At 36.4% G+C, this 24,769-nt stretch overlaps 1 protein-coding gene across 1 annotated transcript in view; it reads left to right on the top strand.

Moving 5' to 3' along the window:
• Positions 1-24,769, top strand: part of cacna2d3a (calcium channel, voltage-dependent, alpha 2/delta subunit 3a) — a 289,290-nt gene that overhangs the window by 251,314 nt on the left and 13,207 nt on the right. The window contains exons 30-35 of the mRNA XM_036578675.1: positions 1,263-1,325; positions 2,797-2,867; positions 10,354-10,429; positions 10,844-10,896; positions 12,169-12,224; positions 16,676-16,790. Coding sequence (XP_036434568.1) covers positions 1,263-1,325; positions 2,797-2,867; positions 10,354-10,429; positions 10,844-10,896; positions 12,169-12,224; positions 16,676-16,790 — 434 coding nt within the window. The remainder of the gene's footprint in view (positions 1-1,262; positions 1,326-2,796; positions 2,868-10,353; positions 10,430-10,843; positions 10,897-12,168; positions 12,225-16,675; positions 16,791-24,769) is intronic.

Genomic DNA, 24,769 nt, shown 5'->3' with positions numbered 1-24,769 from the left:
TTGAGGTATTATCTAAACTCTTGTGAACTTTCATAATTTAGCATGTACTCCTGAGACTAAGAAGTCTATATATAAAAATTAAGCTGTAAAAAAGTCCATTTTGAAATCAGTGTTTTGATGATGGTATGACAGTGTATTTACACACTATATGTTGCCAAAAGAATGTGGACACCCCTTCAAATTAGCAATAATTAGTGGCTTATAATTAAGTACCAGTAGAATGAGTAATAGGAGTTATAGGTTGCCATCTTGCAAACCAGTCAGTTTGTCAGATTTCTGCCCTGAAAGTGATTCCTCCCTTAACTGTAAGTGCTGTTATTGTGAAGTGGACATATATAGGAACAACAACAGCCCTATCATGGAGTGATGGCCCACACAGAGTGGGAATAACCTGTACTGAAGCATTTAAAAATCACATGTCCTTGGTTGCAGTACTCACGATCGAGATCTAGACTGCATCTGTAAGCAATGTCAGCTCAAGATCTGGGAACTTTCATGGCCGCACACAAGCCTAAGATGTGCAATGCCAAGCGTTGACCGGACACTACCACTGGGCTCTAGAGCAGTAGAAACACATTCTTTGGAGTGACGAATCGTGCCTCATCACTTGGCAGTCTGATGAATGAATCTAGGTTTTGCAAATTCCAAGAAAACACTACCTACCCATTATCCCTGGTAGAGGAGGGATACTGGTCTAGGTCTGTTTTTTATGGTTTGGGCAGGGCCACTTAGGTCCAATGAAGGAAAATCTAAATGTCATTGTATACAATGACATATCAGAGAATTGTGTTTTTTAACTTTATGGCAACAGTTTTGGGGAAGGCCCTTTCCTGTTCCAGCATGTTCCAGCAGGGCCCTTTCCAGTGCCCCTGTGCACAAAGTGAGGTTTGTCGAGTTTGGTGTGGAAGAACGTGACTGGCCTGCACAGAGCGCCAACTTAAACCCCATCTTACACCTCTGGGATGAACTGGAATGGCGACTGTGAGCGAAGCCTTAGCGCTCAACATCAGTGCCTGAAGGGAAGCGAATCCATGCAAAATCTAGAGAAAGGCTTCCCAGACCAGAAAAGGGGGCCAACTCCATATTCATATCCATGGCTTTGGAGATGTTCAGCAAGCACATGTTGATGCGATATTATGGTGTCCACGTACTTATGGCCATTAACTGTAGCAACTTAGACCACACATTTAGTCATCATTGACATGACTCTGTTTACTTTACACTACTAGAGCAATCTACTTTCCTCCTATTTTTCTTTGCAGGATATCAACTGCTACCTCATAGACAACAATGGTTTTATCCTAGTGGCCGAAGACTCCTCTTTGGTAAGACTTTTATAGCATCAAGTAGTATAAAGGAAATGAGTGTATTTAAAGGTCAAGAAGCATTTTTTTCCAAAGAATTGTTGAATATATTCTTGTGCTTTAAAAAAAAGAAAGAAATGAATGTAAATATACGGCAGAGATGCAGTACTGTTCAGAGTTCAGAGACCATCCTTCATTTATTTAATTTCCAGTCAAAACTGCCAAGATATTCATTTTCCATTAAGTATTTCTAAGGCGATTAGGAGTTACCAAAAAAGATATAGAAAACAATATAGAAAAATGGGATTACTTACCAGCTTATAAAACCTAATAGATCATCAAAACTGTCACCATCAGATACATGGTACCTAAAGCTTTCATCTTTGAAAGAGAGGAGAAAATCAAGTTTCACTCTTGCTTCAGATCTGAAAAAATCAACAGGTGTTTCTGTCCTTTCACTGTGAGAAGACAACTCAACTCAATGGGTCTAAAAGCATGTGTAGCTGTTAAGCTGTTACTGAGAAAAGGAAATAGACCAAAAAGAAGAAAACTTGCAAATCAAACAAAGAAGCTGCTGCTGTTCTCAGAGCAATGGACTGACCACCCCAGAGTTCTCACCAGCCAATACTGGAAGAATGTATATTATATTTAGTTTTAAGGCTTCTGTGTAATCTGTTAAGTGTGTTTTTCATGTACACAGTGGCCATTTTTACAGAAAATTATATAAATAATGGTCTCTGACTTTTGCATGGTGCTGTACATTTACAAGTAGATACAAGTAGGACAAATGCAAGATTGACATTGTTCTTCTCCTTTCAGAAATTTATCCATAATTGTATTTTATGTTGTGAACACTAGCCAACTATGTAATATGTAGGCTGTTGTGTTATTGAACACTGACCACTATTATTAAACTTGCTTTGTGCTAAGCTATTTATTACCCTCCACAGCATAGTCCTACAGATAAGAGATGTTTTGAATACATATGGGATTAAAAGGCTACCCTGTGAATAGGTAGCTGGACATATATATAGATAGAGAGGTCTCTGTGTTACATAGGCTGTGTGATTCACTGCTCTCTACATGTTTCTTTTTTAGTGCAGGAATCAGTTATATAATCATTTACCACAGCAACCTCTCATGGTATTCATGCTGTTGTTCTATTTGTGTCTTTGAGTTTGTATGACAGCCTTTATGAAATCATTTATCATGTGCAATCACCTGTTCACACACACACGCACACACACACACACACACATTTTTTTGTCATGTCACTGAGGATCTCATCAATCCTCAGGCTGTGTCAGTAAGCTTTCTACTTTCGTTTATGACGTTATGATCTTATGACTGCCTCCTGTTCTTCTAGCCTATGTAGCTCTTTGTTTTAGTCTTTGCTTTTGGTTTTAGACTCTCTTTGTGACTTCCCCCTTTCTTTCTTTTTCTTTACACTTTTGATTTCATACTGTCTCAACATCTGCCCCCTCTCTCTCAGACGAGTGTATTCTTTGGAGAGGCAGAGGGAGCTGTCATGAGTAAACTACTGACCATGGGTTCTTTTAAGAGGTAAGAAAAAGCGATTGTAAGCACCAGTAAATTTGCACACAAAAGCATTTCTCATGGGTAGTTGGAGCTGGATTAATCAACTGAATATAATAGGCTATGATTTTTATTGACATTGGCATGTCTATACAAAATGCACATACACACATGGTCGTGACTCCTGAAGCAAAGATATATAGTGCCAAAGTTCATTTATTGGAGTAGTTTAATGTTCTAAATGATCTCCTTTGTGTTAATATTGTATATCCCATATTGGGATATTGGTAGGCCAAGGCCCAAAAAGACAAATATCTAACTAGTAATTTGTTAGCCTTAAATTTTTTTTACTTGCTGCCAATATATGTGTATACACTAAAACATAGACGGTAAGCGAACAGTCGGTTCACGTAGCCAACATGTATGCAGAAGAAATGGGCAGGTGTGAAGACCTGAGGAACTTAGACAAGGGCCTGATTATTATGGCCAGATGACTGGGTTGGAATATTTCTGAAACTGTAAGGCTTGAATCCTTCTGTGTTTAGGATCATTATCACATTTCATGATAACCTTTTTTGAACTCACTGCTCTCTCAATGATGGCAAGCCTTCGAGGCCCTAAGGCAGCAAAGTTCCTCAACACCATTACTCGACCATGTGCTAGTATGCAGTGTATTTTTCTCAAAATATATCACTGTGAATATTTGCCAATTTTGGGTTGTTCTGTTCAATATCCAGGTGGTGTGTGGCAGCGTATTTTTTTCTTTTTCGTCTCTTTGTTTGTTTTTGGAATCCAGTGGTTTCCTATGAACAACATTGTGTTTTTGAGCCTATAAATAAAACACAGAGGTAATTAACTGCTAAGATGCCTACTGATCCTTAGGCCAGCTTTACATAGTGGAACAGTCACACATTTAGTTGCAGGTTACAAGTTGCTTACACAAAGAGATTAAAAAATAATTAAGTCATATGGAGCACATCGAATCGTTCCACTAGTTAGCAAGATTAGTATCTAGTGTTTTACATATATTCTATCATTCTAGCTATGTAAAATCATCTGCAGCCTCATTTCGTCTGCTCTTCTGTAGCAGTTTTCATCCTTTGTGAACAAAAGGAAACTGCGCAGTGTGAAATTAGGGGGTGTCAAGGAAAGAGAAAGTTAATAACCCAGCTATGTAGACTGTGATCACAGCACGCTAACAAAGCAGAACAAATGCTGTCCCAAGCAGCTTTTGAAACAGCTGCCTTGTTAACATTAGATAGCTGTCTAACTCAGTGTGCTAACTGGTTACCAGCAAATAAGGGACATTCAAGAGAGAGATGACAGTGACTTTATCCCCTTGAGTATTAAACAAGTTTGAGGTGAATTGCTGGAGCAACTTTAGTTTTATGTAAGTTTTCAAGCAATTAAAGTCCAAAGGAGAGTAGCACCATTGCTTCATTCCTCCTTTTGTAAACTATCTGTCTGACGGTAAACTGATGGAATAATGTTGTAACCCTTTTCAGTATTGTTAGCCTCCACAACTCCGCTGAAATCTCTTTGCTCAACAGGGAGAGGAGAAATAAGTTGCCAATGTTTTTCACCTTTCTCTGTTTCTGGTAGCAGTATGTTAAAGGCACTTCTTATGTTGAAATAATAACATTAAATTTTAATTAAAGTATTTAAAGTAAGTAATTATTTTTGGTTAGTTAGTCATTGTTTTTAGATATGAAGCCTAATCTTAAGAAAATAAGTCATTGGTTTAAAATACTAGGGAAAAATTTAGAAATAAAACAGATAATTGTTTCAACATAATAAGTCACTATTTTGAAAAATTAAGACAAAATTTTGATATACTGCTGCCAGAAACAGCTGGCGGAAAAAAATATTGGTTATTTTTTTTCCCTACCTAACAGGAATGGGCTTCCATACTTGATCAGGCTGCCGTGCATCTTTACCATAGATATATAGTACTGTGCAAAAGCACATTGTTTAAACCCATTTATCTTGGTGGGTTTTGTGTTTTTGCCTGTAAGAAACACTATGTATAATTAGAATAGATGTAAATAAACATATAGCAAAAAAGCATGTTGTCAATGTCTTGTGAGTTAGTTTGAAGAACATAAATTTGGTCCCAGATATTTCTTGGATGCCTCCAGCCAACACAATTAAATTCCATTAAATTCCATTAAATTCCGTGCCTAAAACATTTGCTCAGTACTGGGGTTCTCTTTTTTTTAACAAGTAAAAAACTAAAGGTCTCTAACTGGTGCAACCATCAAAGTGTTCACCCTACTGTTATTTGATTGCGAGTGTGATCCTTGGTGATGCCATAACGATTCATGGCTAGGAGGATGGCCCTCCCTCTCCCCATCACTCATCGCCAAGCTAGTCAACACGGGTGTCTGTTAGCTGACGCAACAGAATTGGCAGTTAACATTCCCCTTTAAGAGCATTAAGCTCTCCGATTACGTTGTATTGGCAACAATTGAAAAAGACTGTTCACCCTTCTCCGAGCCTTCACCCTCACAGTTTGGTAGCATCGTGTGATGGTGAAGACATAACTAGTGGGAATTTGCCATGAATGAGAAATTTTGGTAGAAAAGCCCTTAGAAGTACTATATGAATGTAATAGAAATGGAAAGTCATAATCCAATGAACAAAATAGGGAATTAAAATTATGCAACTGTCTCTCTCTCACTCACTCACTCACACACAACGTGCATATTTGCTTTGTTAAACACACAGTCACACAGTCAAACATCTGGAGAATGGGGCCCTCTGCTGCGTGTAGTGGGACGGGAATAGCCGGGAGCGATGGGCAGTGGTGCTATTAGCCATGATTAACTGTGGAATGTGAGGAGGAGGAGGAGGAGAAGAAGGAGGGTGAGGGCAGTGGATGAGGATTTTCCATGCAGGGCTCTGAACTCACGTGGCCAGATTACATCCTCGCCCTCAGTCTAAACACTGACCAAACACAGTCACTCAACACGGCAAACACACGTACAAATACACACACTTATGCCTGCAGCCTGAGAGTGCTCACTCTCTAAAAGATCGAGAGAAAAAGGGAGATTATAATAAACAGAAAAAAGTAAAATTTCTTTTAATAGAACAGATTAGCTGAGCCTCAATGCTCAATATACAAATGACTACACAGTTCAGTTATTAATGGGCCGATATAATAATTGTTTCTTCTTTTTAATGCTTTCCTCTGAACTCCACTTATAACATTTGTGGGGTTTTATATATGTAGAGCCATAATTCATTTTTACACAACCATTGTCCAACCTCTCTGTATCGCTTAGAATTAAACAGGCTGTTTTTGTTATTGTCCTTTAAGGTTTAGTTCTGAATGCCTGTGTATATGTAAATGAGCTCTGTTCTGTATTGTGTATTGTCTTTTATTCAAATAGCAGTCCAGTCTGAAACACTCCTTATAACTTCAGTGTGAATGGGCCGGGCTAAACTGTGGTAGGCTGAATAGGCAGATGTATGTAAATGTAGTGTTTTACATGACATTACAAAAGCATTGAATTCAAAATGGGCTGTTTTGTAGTTTAATTTTATGGTTGTTTAAACACAACCATAGCCCACTGTTAATGAACCAAATTGCTTGGTTAAAGAATTGACTGTATTCATTATTATTAAAAAACACATTTAATTATTTTTGAACATCATATTTTACTTTGTTGCCATGTTAAAAAGCACTTCACACTGTACTAACTGAAACACCCCCTTATAACACAACCCATCATGGCTTGTTTCTCATTTACATGCGCAGAAATGCTTTAATATTAGTCTGACTTGCGTCCTAGTCATACCAAGTACAGTTTTTTCAGATTTAAAAAGTGGATGCAATTTTTAACATAGTGGGACCTGAACACCATGTTCAGTGTGTTTTTCCAAACACTCTGCAAATGCATGAAGAACAAGTAAGAGGACAACAAATGTATTCCTTGAGTAGCAGCAATGATGAATTCATCATTTTTCTTTTGAGCACTTCAACTAAACAACATGAACAACTGGTACATGCCATTTTATAAATGTTCACTCATCACATTGACCTTCTTCTCTTTTGGATAAATGTTTTTTAACATCATCAACTACAAAAATAATAAATGCACAAGCATTAATTGCAAGGGAAGCTAATAGTTTGCCATTCTTTATGAGCGTGACAAATAAAAAACAGTTATATACAATCGCCGTAACATACTCACCATCAGTGCTCAGCCTTTCAGTTGGGGTCATATATATTTTTTTTACTTCCACATTTTTAGTCAGCGTGCGGCTTGTAGGATAAACTTTTGTGCTCTGCTACAAGCAAGACAAGCTGTTCTGCCACCATCTTGATGGACATTTGTTTGGGCTTGAAGCATGACAAGTGTGCTCTGATACAACACAAAATCGAGCAGGCCTTTTTCATCTGTAAAAATCAAACTTGTGAATAGACTTTAGGATTTAACAGCGTGGATCTATTATCATGGTCTGACTAAGCTTGTAGTCCTAGTAAACATGTGGTCCTGGTCGAAATTGCCTAGAATACTCTAGATAGATGTAAACATGTAAATCCTTAAAGCGTTCCACTGACTTGTACACAGAAAGGGCCACACTTTTATGTAGAGGAAGAGACGTCCCTCATCTTAAGCATTTTGTTAGAAAGAGACATCATTAGATATCTAAATGGAAGGTGAAAAAGGAATGCAGTAAATTTGTAGATGGCTTAACTTCAAGTGAACTTCATGTAAGTGTCAAATGGTCATTATTGTCATTCATACTTGTAAACATCAGAACAAAATGTCATTCTTCAGGCCCTATGGTGCAATACACATAATAACTAAATTCACCCTTTTCTTAGAAGTGTGCTGTTGGAAAGAAAAAGGCACAGACAATGTTTTCCAGAAGTGAATGTATAGCTGGGCGTGCCTGAGTGAAGTTGTTAATCTCATCAGTTCTGAAGGATTAGGTGTGATATCATCTGCACTGTGTCCCACTTCTGCCTCTGCGGTTCTGCTTCTGCCAGTTCAGAACCTGTCCTCAGGCAGTGTATATAGCAGTGTCAAACTCCAACCCAGACACTGCTCACACGTACACTGCTCTGTAGCCCTAAAAAGCCCTCAAACCACCCCATACACATGCACACACACCAGATATGATCATATACATTCACACATAGAACATGAGATGCAGAAATACACTCAGTGCATATACTTACTATAAGAAAATGTTTATCTTCAAAACAAACCTTAAAATAGAAGAAAATATGCTTTTATTCTAAAAAATGTAAAAAATTTACATTCCAGAATTTTCATTGGTCCATTCGTCTTGCAGTATACACAAATCACCTAAATGTTCTGCTCTTCCTAGAGGACAATAAATACATCAAATATGGGTTTAAAATATTGGTCAAGCCTAAAATATGTCTGATGTTGATTGTTTTTAAACAATAATCGGCTTCCAGTAATTCCAATATCATTGTGCCTCCCTGATAGAAACCAACCAAGATTTCTGGGAAGCTTCGTCAATCAGCACTACTGGAGTCTAATTTTTGACTATATTAAACTATACTGATACAATATATGGCCAAACGTGTCTGGACACACTTCTAATTATTGATTTCAGGTGCTCCAGCCACACCCATTGCTAACAGGAGTATAAAATCAAGCATATGACCATGCAATCTCAAAGAGATTGGCAGTAGAATGGGTTATACTGAAAAGCTCAGTGATTTTAAATGTGGCACTGTCATAGGATGCGACCTTTGCCACAGGTCAGTTCATGAAATTTCTGCCCTGCTAGAGCTGCCCTGGTCAGCTGTAAGTACTATTACTGTAAAAAGGAAACAGCTGAGCCATGGAGTGGTAGACCATGGAAACGCACAGAGTGGGGCTGTTGAGTGCTGAAGCATGTAAAAAATCACTTATCCTCTCTCTCACTAACTGTCTCTGGAAGCAACATGAGCACAAGAACTGTGTGTTGGGAGCTTCATGTGCATATATTGACTGCATAATAATGCCCATAGCTTTGGAATGGGATGCCTGACAAAGTAATATGGGTGCAGTGGTCAGGTGTCCACATAGTTTTGGCTTTATAGTGTATATAATCAGTTATTGGAAATGTTCAGACCTTATTATCAGTATTGATATCGGTCAGAAAATCTGTCAGGCCCTATCACACACACACACAAAACCCACTAAACTCGCTCACCCTTTTCTAGCCTGGAGCCAGATTATTAGAGGATATCCTCTGTCCACAAAACCTCATCTAATACACACAATATCCCTATACGGATGCCTTTTCCTTCAGCACCTTCACACTGTGGGAATGGAATCAGACTTCCCTGCTCAAACCTGCCCTCTCCTCAGGCTTCATACACAGGATCCCTCTGTCTTTCTGACTGTTGACCGTTTCCCGTATTAAAGCTCACTGACCGATTGCTGGCTGTGACCCAAATACTGTCAAGGATCAGATGTGTGCAGATGGTTTTGTGTATTTGGATTAGAGAGACATGGGCATTCAAAGACACCTGTCATTGGTTATTATGGGGGAAGATACAGTAGAGATAAATAATGCATTAACTGTGAAAGCATGTATGTGAGCCCCTATTTTAACTACTATGTGTGGGGATCCCTACAGGTCTCATGATACTTGAGCCATGATACAGTAGTATTGACATATTTCAATATTTGTGATCTGTTAAGTATTGCAATATACTGTGATTTATTACTTTTGACTGCAAGTTATTCCTATTAACAGAAAACATCTTGTTTTATTTTACAATTTGTTCATCTCACATCAGTGATTTTATTATTTAAGTCAAACAGAACTGTTAAGTAGACAAATCATCATTTTAAAAAAATAAACCAAGCTTTAGATATTTAGCAGATGCTTTTATTTGTAAAGTAAACAAACAACACTTAAAACATGTATCCTTACTACTTATTCAGAGCAGTTTACAATGCCAGTTAATGTAATATTAGAGGTCTTACCCAGTGATTTACACTGTTATTCCAGCATTTCTGATTCCTGCATGAGCCAAGAATTAAATCCTGTTCTCTGATGTGCAGAGTAAGGCTGGCTTTACACAGTGAAACTTCCTTGCAACTTCAGTTGCATGAAACCTATGTGAAACTAAATTGCATAATGTAAAGCATCCTGCAACTCAAATTGTGTCTCAACTTCATGAAATAGCCAATTAAAGTGGCAATAACGAATCACGTGAACGTATCAAAAGACATTTCAAGCAATTGATTTTACTTGGTCAATGGACAAGAAAGTAAAAGAGAAGATGCTTTATTAGATGCCTAAAATTGAGCTCCTGATCACCTTTATGCAAGATTTTTTCAAGTTTTTTTTATCCTACATCTAATAACCATAGTGGCATATCAGTTTCGTAGTAATTACTGAATAATATATTAAGATATAATAACTAAATGAAAACTGCATGCAGATTATTAGCTTATTAATATTAATAGCTTTTTCTTTTTTCCTTTCTTTCTTCTTTTCCTTCTTTCTTTCTCTGTCTTTCTGTCAGGGTGACTCTGTATGACTATCAGGCCATCTGCAGGATCTACGCAGAGAGCAGTGACAGTTCAAGTAGTCTATTAGACGTGAGCATAAAAGGAGTATCGCTAGGAGTATCATCAATTATGCATGCAGAATGCTGTTGTTATGATGTCTGCGTACATACGTATCATTTCTTCCTCTCTGCACCTATATTTTTGCCTCCCCCTCTCTGTTTTTTATCTTTCTCTCTCTCCTCTATTCCCAATCTCTCCATCTCTCGGGTGGTCTATCCTCACAGCGATGAGAGGAAGCCACATCTGTGGAGTGACGAAAACCTCCACCGCGCTGTGTGTGCACACGCACATCAGCGTGTGGCACCCGCACTTCACTCCTAATCGCCCCTCAGTGTTTAGTGCTTCTCTACGTGCCTGTGCAGCTGCATGTACCCCGTGCTGCTCTTGTTGTTGTTTACCGCCGCGTGCTTGTTTTCTGATTAATGGCTTTCCTCTTCCCCACAGCCCTACTTCGCCTTCTTCGCAGCTGTCAAGTGGCTGCTGACCGAGCTCGTCATGTAAGGAAGTGATTCCATTTTAAAGCCTTGAAACCTCAAAAGTCTGGTGATTTATGCACTGTGCTTTGGCAGTGTCATCTACCAAAACCTTTTGAATTGGCGCAAGCTCAGGGGAATAAATAACTAGGGGAATCCCTGATTGCCTCTGTGAACCTGGCGCCATAGCTTAGCTTACAACCTCACTTACTCATGGGTAGGCTGACGTCATAGTGCTGATTTTGGTTGTTGTTTTCCTCAATGGTGTTAACCACAGCACCAAAACATAAGAGTATTTTAATTGTTGTTCCTTTTTGAATTTGAAAGGGATACATAGTTTGCCTTCTCTTTGTTACACTGCAAACTCAGTGTTAACAAAGAAATAAAAAAAAGTTTCATAATTAAGCAAAATTGCCTGCTAATATGGTGATAAAATTTGGCTTAATAATACTTCTCAAAATAAGAAAGATGCTGTAAATGGTCTTCTAATTTTAAAATCAGTAAATATTTCATTTAAGGCATTGTGGCTAGAGATGAAGTAACACTAATTTGTTTTGATGTCTTAATAATAATCTAAACATAGCGAAAACAAGGATGAGTTTTGTTTTAAGCTCAATTAATATGACATTTCTTGAAATAAGAATATTCGAACAAGGCACCAGCTCAACACTAGAGAAACTTTGCTTTTAAATAAACAAAAATGTCTTTAAAACAGACTTAACAACACTGCAATGCTCAAAATGAGACACATTCTAGAAAATAGTTCTCAAAATGAGGCATGAAATAAAAAACACACATATGATAATAATTTGCTTTACTTCACCACAGTGTATTACAAAATGATAGACACACAACAGTTCAGCTACTCAAGCCAGAAAATCTTGATAATAAACAAGACATCTGACTTTGTTATTTAAAGATTAACAGAGCAAATTTGTATGTGTAATCAGCTAATCAACTTGCTTGAAAAGGTTTGAAACTCTCCACTATGAGCAAAGAAATTTCAAGACAACCTTAATTATTTTAGGAATGTAATGTTTTAGAATGTTTTGTTAAGAGTATAAAGCAAGACTTGGGTCTGATTAAATTCTTAAAATAAGTCTTGAAATTTCCTCTTTCTAGTGGACAGCTTCAAATCTTTTAGTCCTCCCAAAAAGGTTTATTTCTTTTTAAGGAGTCTGTATAATTAGCTAATTTCTTTACTGATAAACTGATAAATCTCAAACATACATGTTATCAATCTTTTTCCTTTTTTCCTCAGTTGTTGTTGCTTCTGACTTTCTTTTATGTCCACAGATTTCTGGTGGAATTTAACCTGTACAGCTGGTGGCACTCTGATTTCACAGTGAAGGGTATGTTTCATTGTATTTTGAGGTGTGATTTATATATGTAGATGTGTTAAATCAAACTGACCTCACAAAACTGTGTGTGAAATACTTTTTTCCCTAAATCTGTGTCAAGCCCTACATATGCATCTAGGACCCATATGTCAAACACAAGGCGTGCAGACCAGATGAAGCCCGTGACACAATCCTATCTGGCCCATGAAATTATTTAAATTTTCTATTAATATTAGCTGTTTCACAATGCCCTGCACTACAGTCCCCAGCACTGTAACATAATGCGCACTTCCACCCCCTCATCCAACAACAAACTATGGGACAGAAGTTACACCACACTAGTCATATCACCAAACACACTAGCTGCATTTCAGCTGCTTTTCAACCAAAATAAACACTTAGCTCAGCAGCTCAGAAATTGATCCGAAGAGTGAATGAACATGCAGCAAAGAAAAGATTCCAGGTGTCTATTTCAAGCAAATAGGTCAGTTTAAACCCACTTTTTAAAATATTTAATTTTTTTATGTTTATTTAATATTTCTTCTACAAGTGCCTGTGTATTGCTGTTGATGTTTTGCCATATTTTGAGTAAACAATGGACAGTTCATGTTATAGCAAAATGAGATAAAAACATAGATGTTTTCTGGCCCAAGGATTTGTTGAGATTTTTAATATGGCCCTTTTAGTGGTTGAGTTTGACACCTCTGCTCCAGGACAAGCATTTATAATTTGGAGTTTGGAAATGCGAATTCCTGATATTGAGAAAAATGCTAGATAAGAAGTTGCAGTAATCGCCAGAGATAACAAAGGCATGTTGAAAGTGTTTCACAATCATAGCTCACTAAAACAAGTTCTTTAGAAGAGTAGATTGTAGACATTCAGTCAGTACAACATATGTTGATTGCTGGCTCAAGCCTTTTGTGTAGAAGATGATATATTTTATTATTGATTTAAAGTTTATGTTTTTGGGGCTTGCAGTGTTGTTTTGCAGAAAGAAAAACATCCTTTATGTTTTTGCCAAATTTTTCCTCATATTTTGACATTGAAACAACTGGAAAAAAGTCAGACTGAAATCTATCAATGCAAAATGTGAATTGAATCTATTCATTACATCATTAAATGAAATACGTAGGTGTGTAATTACTAGGGCTGGTGCAATTAATTGGATTGTTTTGTATACTTTATTGCAGTGGTGTAGGAAGAAATCAATTACTGAGCAGGCATGTGAAGAAGTGGATAGGCCAACTTGAAAGATATGATTTCCATATGTCTTGCAATTCATTACATTATGCTATTTTCAGCTGTACAGTTATCACCAACCTATTACAATGCTTCCAGCCTATGGTGATAAAAAACACTAGCAATCTGCCAGAAATCTCAATTTACATAAATTTAGCCAACACTGTAACACCCTTCACTGTAAAGCATACACCCGTTCACGACAAGCGAGTTTGCCCATTGAAGACGACATAGTTAACTAAGTTGATTTAGTCAGCTGAGATGTGCGAAGACACAGTAAACTTAAAAACCTAAACCTAATCATCCTAGGCTAAAGCATACTGCCATGGCAGGCATTAAATTGTTTATGGTCCATTTATGTCTTACCTATGATGATTTGATGCACTGAAGTTGGATGCATACTCTTTTTCAAGAAGCCCATGACAACTTTTGTAGTAAAAAAGCATTGCAAGTCCCAAATTTGCAGAGAACTGTTGACGATGAGGATTAAATTTATTTTGGACAGATGGATAGAAAATGACATACTTTACGAGATGCCCCCAGCCAGATCTTTTTAACCACAACTGGAGCCTCAAACACTGAAACACAATTCAAACACTGGCGCACTGATAATGAACTAAAAGCTTGTGAAAAGATTTTTTTCCCTTTAAAAACATTTAAATAAGCTTCATGAAAATATATTTATTCACAGCAGGTAACACAAGTCTTCCCACTGGATGATCTGTCAACAGTTCAACTCCTCTGTAACTATAGGTCTCTCTCTCTCGTTCATACAGCTCTTTTAACAATGGAGGCTTTCGAGAGGAACTGTAGCTTTTGTTAGTTTGCTACTCGTTGATTAGCCTCTCCAGCCTAGTCTTCTGAAGGTATCATTTTAAAAGCCATTTAAAAGCTGTATTTGAACTAGAGGGCTACACTGAGGGATTCTATTGTGATTCAGCTCAGCTGTATGTTTTCAACTACAAAAATTACTTTTAGCAATATGAAAAAACTGTGGCTTGATAATTTATCACCTTAGCACATTATTAACGCAGTAGCTTTGACAGCCCTGGTAATTACCTATGAATAGTATAGCAAAACTAAAGCAATAACTCACAGTAAAATGTAAAGGCCAAGTAACGTCTTCAGTTTTAGAGATATTGATATTTTTCTGTGAAGTCATAATAAGAAAGGACAGACTGTAGCAATCACTCTTTTGTCATTATACACATTGTTCCAGTGTCAGTCCAAAAAGCGTGTGCACACACAATCAGCTGGCCTGTTTTCAGCTCGTCATGATTTCGGAAATACACTTACAGGAAATTCAAAAGGGCAGCAATGCCGAATCCCTCACCTCAGCTGACCTGCACACATGCATGTGTGTGTGGCTCTAGTGGCTACAGAGCGAGACACTTTATGATCTGTGAAAAGTGTGTTTTAAGAAGCAATATCCGCTTCTTAATAATGCAGACATGTTTCTGCCAAGGTGAAGCACTTTAAGCCATAACTTATTTCACAGCATGTTCGTCACTTTCTTCCCTTCAACTAGTTTCACTGCCTTAAAAAATAGTATACAAGGGGGGCATTAAACTATCAATAAATCTAAAGAACTTAGCCAATATGTTACTTTCCTACAACATATCTCTATTATAAATTATGTAAATCCCATGTAGTTTCTGCTCCAACACAAACACATCACAGGCTGCAGTTATACACATTTTCTTAACCATGATCAAGGAGTCATAACTCCACACACGTAAGATGTGACAACAGCGACATGTAGACTACATCTGATAATAAAATCCACATCACAAATTGAGAAGATTATAGAGGGCAGTTGATACGCAGGTTTCAGAGCCACGTTCATTATCACACATGAAAGCCCAGTTCAGAGGCTTTTTCACTGTGCTCATTCACATACTGTGAAGCAGGCAACTGCTACTGTGCTGGTTTACCTGTGGACCAGAGTTCAATACAGGAATATGATCCGGACCAATAAAACCAACAGCCAGACAAATCTGCCGTGCTCACCAAGCTGAACAAATCTGTGCCGCAATTCAAATGGAACGTGGCGACGGTACAGTGAGACAACGCTGACTTTTAAAGATCTGAAATTAAGCCTCCTTCCTCTCTTACAATCCGCTTACAGAAAGTATTTGCCCTGTGTCCTTACTAATAAAGTGAAAGAAGCTCTGAAAAGGCCTGTTTTAAAGAGGTTCACAGCTGCTGAATAGGTTGTCACCCTGAAGACTACTGTGGGAAAAAAAAAGTAATAACAATAGTACCATGTACATATTGTGGTGTTATTATTATTATTATTATTATTATTATTATTATTATTATTGTTGTTGTTTTTCTTCTTCTTAAAATGTTACATTCATAATTTTATATATATGTGCATACATTTGTATGTGTGTATATATATATATATATATATATATATATATATATATATATATATATATATATGTAATAGTAGAATAGTGTAATTCTGTGAGTAAATGTTTATAATATGAATATAACATTATGGTTTAGTATTATAATATAGTATAGTGATGATGGTTTCATTACTATATAGAAATGCATACAAATTAATTTTATGTAAAATTATACATCTAAAAATAATATAAAATTCATTATTTTTATTGTTGTTATTACTTTAATATAACTATTAATATATAGCTAGTAATATTTATAGTTGTCTGTTTACAATTATAAATGTACATAAATAACTCATGTAACTAAATTACATGAACATATAAAATAGTTTTTTGTTACGCACTTGCTTTTTCAGTGTGTAGGCTAGCTTATATGTCATTTATGTACAATTACATGATATACATACAAGATGTTTTGGAGAATCAAACTATTTTGAGCACATACACACATACACACACATACACACACACACACTTGCAAAGGGGAATATCAAGGCAGAGTGTGAGCTCAGCTGGTTGCAGTTACCCGTGTGAGCACTAGGTGGTGTCAGAACTAAACAAACATGCTTGTGAAAGCCTTTGGCGATGAAATCAGTTCAGTTGTCATATACTTATAACTGCTTCTGCATGATGGATTGCCTGAGACACTGATATTCCCACTTCCAGAAAAAATAGTTTGAGGTCACATAATTTCTCTCTCTCTCTCTGTCTGTCTCTCTCTCTCTCTTCCTCTCTCTCTCTCTCTCTTTCCCTTTCTCTTTCCCTCTCTACCTATCTATTTAACTATTTATCTGTCTGTCATTCTAGCCCAGAGAGACGGTCGGACTATGTTGGTTCCATGCGATACTGAATACCCAGCGTTCATCTCAGAGAGAACCATTAAGGAAACCACGGGGAACATTGGCTGTGATGACTGCAACAAGTAGGTGGAAATTCTAAACAAGCATAAAAAGAAGAAGACGCCATCTTGTAGACTATGACAATGTCTATTATGAATTTCAAATACGCCAGTCTCTTAGCTGTGTGTGTGGGTGTGTGTGTGTGTGGGTGTGTGGGTGTGTGTGTATGTACCCCCCCAAACCCGCAGCTTTCTTGTGTGTATGTGTTTATGTGCACATTTGTGTTTTTTTGTCCTCTATAGACCTCCATTTAGCGGCATCAGCCTTAACTGTTTCAAATGGTATCAGCCACAGTTTGTCTGTGTGTATTGCTGCTGTGATTTCTGACCTCTTCTGTGGAAATATTATACACCCATATGCCCAAACATCAACTACCTTTTTTTCCCTGTCTGCACACACGGGCTTCCACTTTAAAACACAACACCTCCTCTGATACCATATAATAAACATAACAAGCTTTTATTAACTCGCCCTGACATCTTGATCGCTGGACTTGTCGAGGGCCGAGATGCCAAGAAATTGAACGCCGAGGTTGTTTTTTCAGCGCAGAGGCTCAAAGCGAACGGGCCACTTTTGTCCCAATTCAGCCCATAATTCACTTTTATTGCTTCGACTGCGCAGAGAAAAAGCAAAACACAGAAATGCAGAGGATAGCTTTACAGTATGATTAAAAGACACATGTTTTTATTAAAAAAATGATTTGGAAAGAAACTGCTATAGTAGTTTAATATACGAGTGTGAGGCAGCGCTGAAGTAAGGAGAGAAGGAAGAAAGGAAAGAATGAAGTTGATTCCTTTAAATAAGGACAGAAAATTACTGTGATTTTCATTAATATATTTTCATAGTATTAAGCAATTCTTTAAGCAGTTCACTCAGAAAACGTCCTGGATATTCTAAGTTAACCAGATATTTCTACTGAATTGTTTCAAAATCAGAGTTGAAAACACATTTCAAACCTTTCACTGACTTGGACGAAAATATTCATTAAAGTCTTATTTATTTTAATAAAACAAATGATTGAACATTCTATTTTGTCACTACCAATTAAATCAATACGCTACCCAAACTTTACCAAATGTTTCAGTGGTGACTGTTTCGGTAGTGACCATTTCAGCTAATTTTGAGCAGAACTCAGAAACATTAGCCAGTACATGGCTAGCAGATACAGCTTTGAACAGCTGTATACACATAAAATCATAACATTATTAATTAAACACTAATAAGTTTACTTAATTGCAGAAATTATTTGTTTTGGTAGTGACAATTCTAAATGTTATACACTGATTTTCAGACTTTCACACGTTTACTTCAGAACAATGGTATGTAACTTCTCACTATGCAACCATGATGGACAGGGATGCAGGGGTGTGGCCAAAATAAGGCCCCATCTGTGGACTAAGATTCTTTGTGTTTCGGTAGTGACATGTGGGATAGCATTTTTTATTTTTTTAAAAAAGCAGGTTTTTTTTTATTTCCAAGTTAAACCCATGATAAATCTACATCTTTCAAGTTCACTTTAGAAGAAATAAAACAAATGTTCAAAATAATAAAGATTTTTTTCATTTTTTCTTTTTTTTAAGTAAATAATGTTTTACAAGTTGAAATTTAGGGGTAGGGTTTGAGACAGCCACCTCCCAGTAGAAAATACCATATAAATCAGTGGTCACCACCTCTGGTCCTGGACATCTACCTTCCTCAAGTCTGCTTATAAGCCTGATTGAACATACCTCATCCAGATCATCAGCCCACATAATCAGTAGGATCAGGAGTGTGAGATTTGGGTTGGAGCTGAATTCTGCAGGAAGATAGGTCTCCGGGGTTGGTGACCACTGCTATAAATGATGATTTTGCACATATTTAGCTTATTACTATCTCAGTTAATACCTTTTTAAAAAGTAATTGTAAATATCTAAGGTCTGAACATGAGTTTACTGTAAGACTGCAGTTTGAATTAATTCAGTTGAATGGTCTGTATATGCTGGCCATCAAAGGTTTGGGGACACCTACTCAGCCATTCAAAAGTTTTCAATCATATAAAAAACAGTTTTGTTGCAGATACCTGGATAAAACGATTCTAATATGATATTAACATTATCTAGGTTTCAAACAATTTGTAGGACACTGTAAAAATGAAAAAAAATTCAGTGATGAACAGTGCTGTAGATGATTCTAAAATAATTGAGAAAGCTTTCACTTCTAGAATAAATATGTAATTAAATTGATATCCAGAGCGCCTCATATTCAAAAAGTGTCAACCACATCTTGCAGGTCAAGTAGCTATTCATTTCTTGATTATTATAGTTTATTATTTAATAACATTTGACAACTTTTTACCATTTCATAACTTGTCATTTTTCCCAAAATATTTTCAATTATGAATCTGTTTGTGTTTTGTTCTCTAGTTTATAGCATTTTAAATCCACACTGTATAAGTTATTATTGCATAACAATTATTAATTCAACACATGATTCCATACCCCAAACTACAGCTGTTTAAAATATTTTAATATAAATGAGCATGTTTTCCATTCCTAATGCTTTGTAACACCTTGTTATGATATCAGCACTCGTCAGCACTTAAACCTTTTAGGTGTTTGGTGCGAAGGATTTTCAATATGAGCTTTTAACCAAAGCTTAGGAAAGAAAACTGTCAAATCATTATTTATGCAAAAGCTTCTCTTGAGTAGTAGAAGCTGACAGAACATGAAACTGAGTGTTGCCAAATATATCCAAAGTATTAACAGATGGCTGTTTTATCACTGCCAAGCCTTTGCAGCTATTACTTAACTTAAAAGTGACGGCCTGTATTTAAAAAAAAAAGTTGGTTATTAATCTTTAAACTGCAGTCTTAGCATTCAGATATTAATCTTAAGATTTGATATTCAGTAGCTGCTATAAATTATTTGCTAACTACTATCAAAGTAAGATGAGCAACACTTTACTGTGGGACAGTGTTCGTAAGGTCACATGACACCTACATAAGCGCATTATGACAACTGATTTAAATCTGCGTGAACATTAATAATCGCTTGTCATAAGAGCTGTTTTTTATGGTGAAATGATGTAGCATGTTATAAGAAATAAATTTGCAGCTTAATGTTTAAGGATTATTCTGCCAAATTGGTTGAAAGTCAAAGTTGAAAACACATTTTGGAATTTGAACTGACTTGGACTTCAGACTAAAATCCTTTTGCTTTAAGTGACCTTATGTCTTACATGTTTCCTATATTAAAATATTGATTTCACATAAAATTGAAGTCAATTTTGTCACTACTAAGACAATCATGGCCCAACCAAAACCTATATCTAAATGTAAAAATTTCAACTTCACTTTAAAAGAAATCAAAATGATCTTTCAAAACAAACAAACAAAATAAAACAACATAACGTAAATATCATTTTCACAAGTTGAAATTTAGGGGTTATGGTTTGGGACAGACACTTCCCAATAGAAAGTACCCTAAAAATAATGATTTTTGTATATATTTAGCTCATTACTATTTCAGCTGATGCCTTGGGTTTAAATAGATCATAACATAATCCTTGTAAATATCTGTGGTCGGAATACTTAATTGTTTTTTAAATAGTTGTGTACTGTTTGTCCACAGTTTGAACTAATTCAGTAGAATGCTCCTTATCACAGTAACATAATACTGATGATGTGACATGTCTTAGGTTTTATAAACAGGCCACAGAAAACTTTCACTTTTTTTCAATCAACCTGACTTGGCAAACTATTATATTATTAGGATTCGGTCACTGTAACATACACTGAGCTACACAGGCTCCCAGAAAATGGTATGAAAAACCAGAATGACAGAAAACATCACCTAACATTGTTGTGATGTCAACGTGGTTAAGGGGTTAGGGGTGTGTTGCACCAAAAGGGATTGCATTAAAAAGAGAACAGTGATAATAAAGGATTTGTTAATCTAGGTTTTATTTTAAATCAAGCTGTGTGACAACACTTAATTTTAGACATTGATGAACAAATCTGTGATTAAAGCCTTAATCTGCAACTAAAACCTGCCACTAATTTTGATTGTTTGCCTTGATGGATTCAGCAGTAAAAATGAAGAAACAGCATCGTTGACACTAATCATTATCTAGACTTTTTTCTTCCTTTCTGAGTGAAAATTAGCATAAGACTATGCTAAACAGCTCTCACAGGCAAAGAGAGTTTACACTGAAACAGTCTGTTATTAGTCCTGCAGGCTCAGCGTTAGGGGGAGCCATTTAGCCAGGGCTGAGAAGATTGCTGAAATCATACACTAAATTTGATGGTAATTTGAATAAAAATATTGTAAACGCACGTGCTCTGTATATTTCTCTTTATTGCAATTTTATAGTCAGTGCTTAATTATTACTCAGATCTAAAGCATAATTCTTAACAACTGAATATTATTAGAGTAGCCTGTTAGCTATCTGCCAAACACTTTATTCTAGATCAGCTAGTTAAACAAAACTGTCTCCTTACCTGATGTGGTATATTTAGTATATTTAGAGTCTTGAAACAAGAAGGTGATTTTAATATATCTCCTGTCAAGTTACCGTTTTGAAAATATGAGGTTTTGTCCCAACACTGACAGCGAGTTTAAGCTTTATCTCACCCTAAAAAGCTAAAATTAAAAGGATGTTGAAAAAAGGGAAGGTGTCCTCCAGCTTCTAATGAGCAGTATATTTTGCTCTATGTTAGTGTTGAGTGCCTATGCGGCACCTACAGGTACACACTGGATCACCAGCTCACGCTCTTAGTGAAGCAGTCTAAAGCAGTCACTCTTTAAAGGACGCCTCTGTGCTTCGAGATTCCAACCAGTGCCACCGCAACCAATGATCCGGTCCGCTTTTTAGAACGACAAAGAGCACATCTGGCTTCAGCACAGAGCGTTCTCTGCCTACGGTAAACCACAGCTCAGCGTGACCGCCGGGCCAGCTACGTTCACACATTTACAGCCAGTGGAAGTTCTGTGTCAAAAGCCGGCCAAAAGCCCCGCCCCCACAAGCTTGCATCCGCTCGACCTCCCAAAGGCCCGTACAATATGACGCAGCTCGAAAATCAAGGTAATCTGGTTAAGTGTATCTGCCCCCCAGGCTAAGATTAGCTTAATCTTGTTTAGATGAAGGAAATTGATTAGAAACACACACACACTCGCAGACACATACGTCTGCAGAATAAAAGGTGTTTGAGAGTTCATACAGTCGGCTCTATTAGGAACAAATTTCTTTTAAACAGCGCTGACAGTACAGAATAGAGAGAGAGACGGAGAAAGTGAGAGGCAGAGGCAGAGTTAACAGATCACCTTAAATTCATATTCTACTTAATCAAAGTTTAGTTTATAACTTAAAAGTGAATCTTCATTGAAAAAAACATTGCTTTGAATTAACATGATTGTCCTGTTTCACTTGGTTTCAAATCAATGAAATGGATTGCATGAAGACAATTCTTGTTAAAACAAGTAATGTAAAGAGGTTTTGTTGATGTAATATATTTTATTCATTTTGAATCATGAATATTTTTTTTTCTGTATACTTAGAGTCATTGGAAATTATGTTCTTTATAATTTTAAAATCACCCTATATCATTAAAATAAATACAAACAAACAAAAATAGAGTAAAAAGTAACAAAAATCTCTTTTCAAAAAAGTAGTTGATATCTTGTGAGCTAGTTTGAAGAGCAAAGTATGTTTTCATATACCACCTGGGTACCACCTTCATTACATGGATTCTGCATGGTCATTACACTAGCACACCTTATTTAACACAATGAAGTATTGATTAGTCAAACCAGGTATTGAATGACAAGGACAAATAATACTGGGCTTCCATGAGAGGAGGTCTGCAAATGGTTAAATGAACATTTTGACATACATAAAATCACAACTGTGTATTAATTATAGTTTCTTTCTGCACTTACTGCACATTTTCTCAGGTACCTAAAATTTTGCACAGTACTATATATATATATTTATATATATATATATATATACATATATATATATATATATATATATATATATATATAGTACTGTGCAAAATTTTAGGTACCTGAGAAAATGTGCAGTAAGTGCAGAAAGAAAATATATAAGTGCAGAAAGAAAATATATATATATATATATATATATATATATATATTTGAATTGCATAATACTTTACAAGTCATTACAAATTACAAGTACAACACATATTTTCAGTTGATGCAAATTGAAATTTTTTTTCGGTCACACAGTATAATTAAGTCAATACATTTAAACCTTGAAAGTAATTACAACTCAAATTTGTGATGTAATGAAGCTACATTTACTTCTGTGCTGAGAATAGTACTACATGAACAATGTCAAAGAACACTAACTAATGGACAGTTGGCTCAAACAAGAAGGATCAGCCATTTCAGGGGATCCCACTGGATTTGTGCATTTGTGCCTGTCTAATCAGAAGCTGATCAGACACTGACCACAACCTAATGTATTCTTGAGTAGTGATATAGGACAAACTGCAGCACATCACATCATTATGGTTAAAATATCAAATGCCTATAAAACCTATGCTAACCTAATCATTAGCATAAACATAGCATATTACAGCCCACAATGAACACCAACAAAAAGAATACTGGGAAGCTCCCTTCTTGCTGACTTTACTCACTTAACGTCAGACATGTGTTCAAACATATGCTATTTAAATGTCAAAAAGCTTTGTTGTAAATCTCTTTTTTAAAGCTTGTTTTACTTGAAACAGCACTATATAAGATTTGGGTATTCAGAGAGCTCTCTGGTAAAAATATGCAATTGCACATGTGGAAGAACATTTTGTAAAGTGGGTTGTGACCCCAACGAGTGGATGAATCTGACATTTCCGAGTGTGTTGTAAGAGCATTCAAAGAAAACTCTCTTTATACTTTGTGAAGGATGTGTTTTCCGAGAATAAACGTGAATTATCTACTATTGTCATTCATCAGTATAATGTTGATTTTACATTTAGACCTCCGTTTTGAGTTTGTGCATGGATGTTAATGTGTAAAGACATATGACGTGGGCCGAAAAACTGAAATCTGAACCGACACGTCTAACTTTTAAATGATTTTTTCAGGCCGTACAGGGTGTGACTCATAGCAACACATGCAAACCATATTTTAGCATGCTTATTTCCTCCTTATGCAGTAATACTACTTTTGTCAATTTTAACAAAAAAAAATCAAATGTAGCACTGCTTTAAAACTGCAGATTGGGCTTCTAATCTAAATGATGTTCCCAGTTTCACAAACATAAAAAAGAAATTGTTGAACACACTCAAAATGTTTACTTTAGTAAGGCTGTTGAATAAATTAGCAGTTTTCTACACTCAATCCAGTGTGTCATAACAATATCTTCAAAATGATAACAGAAAAAAAGGAAAACATGTCCTTAACTTTAATTTCCACTGATGGAATGAGATTTTACTCCAATTATATTGGTCCACATGTGATTAAAAGGGCAGTTACTCTTTTAAATGATGCCGAAAGAAAAAAACTGCAAAAATTCAGGCTTTGATAGGACAGTAATAATATGTTTGATAAGGCCTGTAGATTAAGAATGGTGAATGAATGCTGTGTGTATGTGTGCGTGTCACAGCTCTACCTCTGCAGTAGTTTATGACTGGGATAGAGTCTGTGACATTTAGTGGTGTGTGTATGTGAATGAATGCGAGGGGGTGAATTTTTGAGGCCGTGTGAGTGTGCTGCTCTGTGTGTGTCCTTTACAGACTGTAACATTGATTTTGTGGAACTGTAATTCTCCACACACACTCGCACTGTGTGGCCGGCCAGCTCTGCTCTACCCGCCTTCATGTGTATATGAGTGTATGTGTATGTCCTTAAAGTCTTCTGTCTAATCTCATTCTTAATGTGTGGTCAGACATCACAGCTCAGTCCCAGAACCCTTTTAAAGCCATCTGCCTGTGTGTGTGTGTGTGTGTGTGTATGTGTGTGTGTCGGTGTGTTTCCGTGCTGGTGTGTGCATTCATGTG

This window comes from Colossoma macropomum, unplaced genomic scaffold, assembly GCF_904425465.1.
Source record: "Colossoma macropomum unplaced genomic scaffold, Colossoma_macropomum, whole genome shotgun sequence".
In the NCBI taxonomy this organism is placed as follows: domain Eukaryota; kingdom Metazoa; phylum Chordata; class Actinopteri; order Characiformes; family Serrasalmidae; genus Colossoma; species Colossoma macropomum.
This window is presented reverse-complemented; position numbering and strand designations above follow the sequence as displayed.